At 37.7% G+C, this 1,753-nt stretch overlaps 1 protein-coding gene across 1 annotated transcript in view; it reads left to right on the plus strand.

The window, feature by feature from the left end:
* The first annotated feature begins 530 nt into the window (after positions 1 to 530).
* The window catches only part of LOC107756883 (glucocorticoid-induced transcript 1 protein-like), a 9,558-nt gene continuing 8,335 nt past the window's right edge, over positions 531 to 1,753 (plus strand). The window contains exons 1-3 of the mRNA XM_016574203.1: positions 531 to 542; positions 640 to 658; positions 781 to 902. Of these exons, the coding sequence (XP_016429689.1) occupies positions 531 to 542; positions 640 to 658; positions 781 to 902 (153 nt within the window). The remainder of the gene's footprint in view (positions 543 to 639; positions 659 to 780; positions 903 to 1,753) is intronic.

Genomic DNA, 1,753 nt, shown 5'->3' on the forward strand with positions numbered 1-1,753 from the left:
TGTTTCACTTTGTTTCATTTCCTCCTTGTGTGTCCTCAGAGCGTAACTTTCATGTGAGAACACTCATTTGTAGTCAATTAGTTCATTTCAGTTAATATATTTACATATACAGTGGCTTACAAATATATAATATAATATAATATAATATAATATAATATAATATGTATCAAAGAGCTTACGTTTAGTTATCACTTTGTTCAGGATATTTAGCAGCTCAAATGCTGAGATTTCAGCATCCTTGTGGAGAAAAAAAAAAGATTGGATATGGTTTATAAATATTAAAATGAACAAAAATAGTATACTTGAATAATTATCCTGTAATACTCACTGCCCCAGCAAGCTGTCCAAACAGACTCTTGAACCGGCTATCAATATCACCCTCATTCACATTAATCTATGAAATAATAAAATTGAAATAATGCATGTTTATGTCATAATACAGTTATTATTATATTTACACTGACAGAGGGACCTGAGCCACATCTAAAGATCAGACTATCATCAGACTTGAATTAGGCCTGTAAGCAAGTATGTTTTGCATGGTCAAACACTAGTCAAATTTTCGTCAGAAAATGTAAACATCAAGTTTCTGTTACTTCCATTCCATCATAAATACAATCTGTTCTTGTTCTGTTTCAGTACCATTATGACAGTGCAGGCAAAAGCTCATCAGTTTCCAGTGACACCCACCAACTTCCTCTCTGTCACTGCAGTGCAGTAATGTCTCATATCACTGTCCACTGCTTACATAATCCAAAACGCCTCTTCTTTTCTCACAAGCTCCATCAGCCAGTCGACAGCCGCCCTCATTGGACAAGCTGCCTGAGCAGTACCTAATTGGACAGTGGCCGCGAGAGCCGTACCAACCCCAGGCATCCTGTATGAGTGATAAAGCCACACAGGTGAGTCACTGTCACATGCAGTTTGCTTGACACTTCACATAGTAACCCCTAAAATAATTATGCTATTGCATTAGACAACATATCAAACAAGTTGCATCTGAAAACCATTGATATAAGGCCTTTTTGTCAGAACTAACTACACTCAATGACTTAGAGTGACCAAATAGTCATTTTAAAATTAATCTCTATGGTTTTAGCATTTAAAATCCCAATTTTATGAAACGAATGCTTGAAAAGTGTTTTAATGCAATGATATTTAGATATTGAGACAGTTATAACTCAAAATCAGCATGAAATGGCTTCCGGTATGGCGTCGACACGTGTAGCAGCATAGTGAGAGTGCTCCCATACGGTCTGGTGTTAATCCTCCGTTTTATATTACATATTATAATTTAAACTGGATTTAAATAATATGGAGGGGGACAAAGCAAAAAAAGCTAGGATTAAACAACAATCGAAACTTGAAAAGACTGAAAAAATAACAGAAGGAATGGCTGAGATGGACGGCGCCGCTGATAACCTGTCAGCTAGCATTGCGGCGATACACGCGGACATTAAAGCTTTCCGGGTGGATATTAAAACTGAACTAACTGCCTTCCGAGATTCTCTTGCGAGAGATGTGAAAGAAGAGCTGAGCAATTTTAAACAAGAAGTCAACCAAAAACTGAACGGGCTTGTCACGGACCTAAACGTCACGGCAGAGAGGATCGATGAAGCGGAGCAGCGAGTTGCGGAATTAGAGGAGAACGTCGCTGAGATCAAAGAAGTACTCGGACAAAGCATCCAAATTCAAGAAAACTTACAAGAGAGATTGTTAGATCTTGAAACACGCTCACGTAGAAATAATATGC

The sequence above is a fragment of the Sinocyclocheilus rhinocerous genome, unplaced genomic scaffold, assembly GCF_001515625.1.
Source record: "Sinocyclocheilus rhinocerous isolate Xijiao unplaced genomic scaffold, SAMN03320098_v1.1 scaffold1735, whole genome shotgun sequence".
NCBI lineage: Eukaryota > Metazoa > Chordata > Actinopteri > Cypriniformes > Cyprinidae > Sinocyclocheilus > Sinocyclocheilus rhinocerous.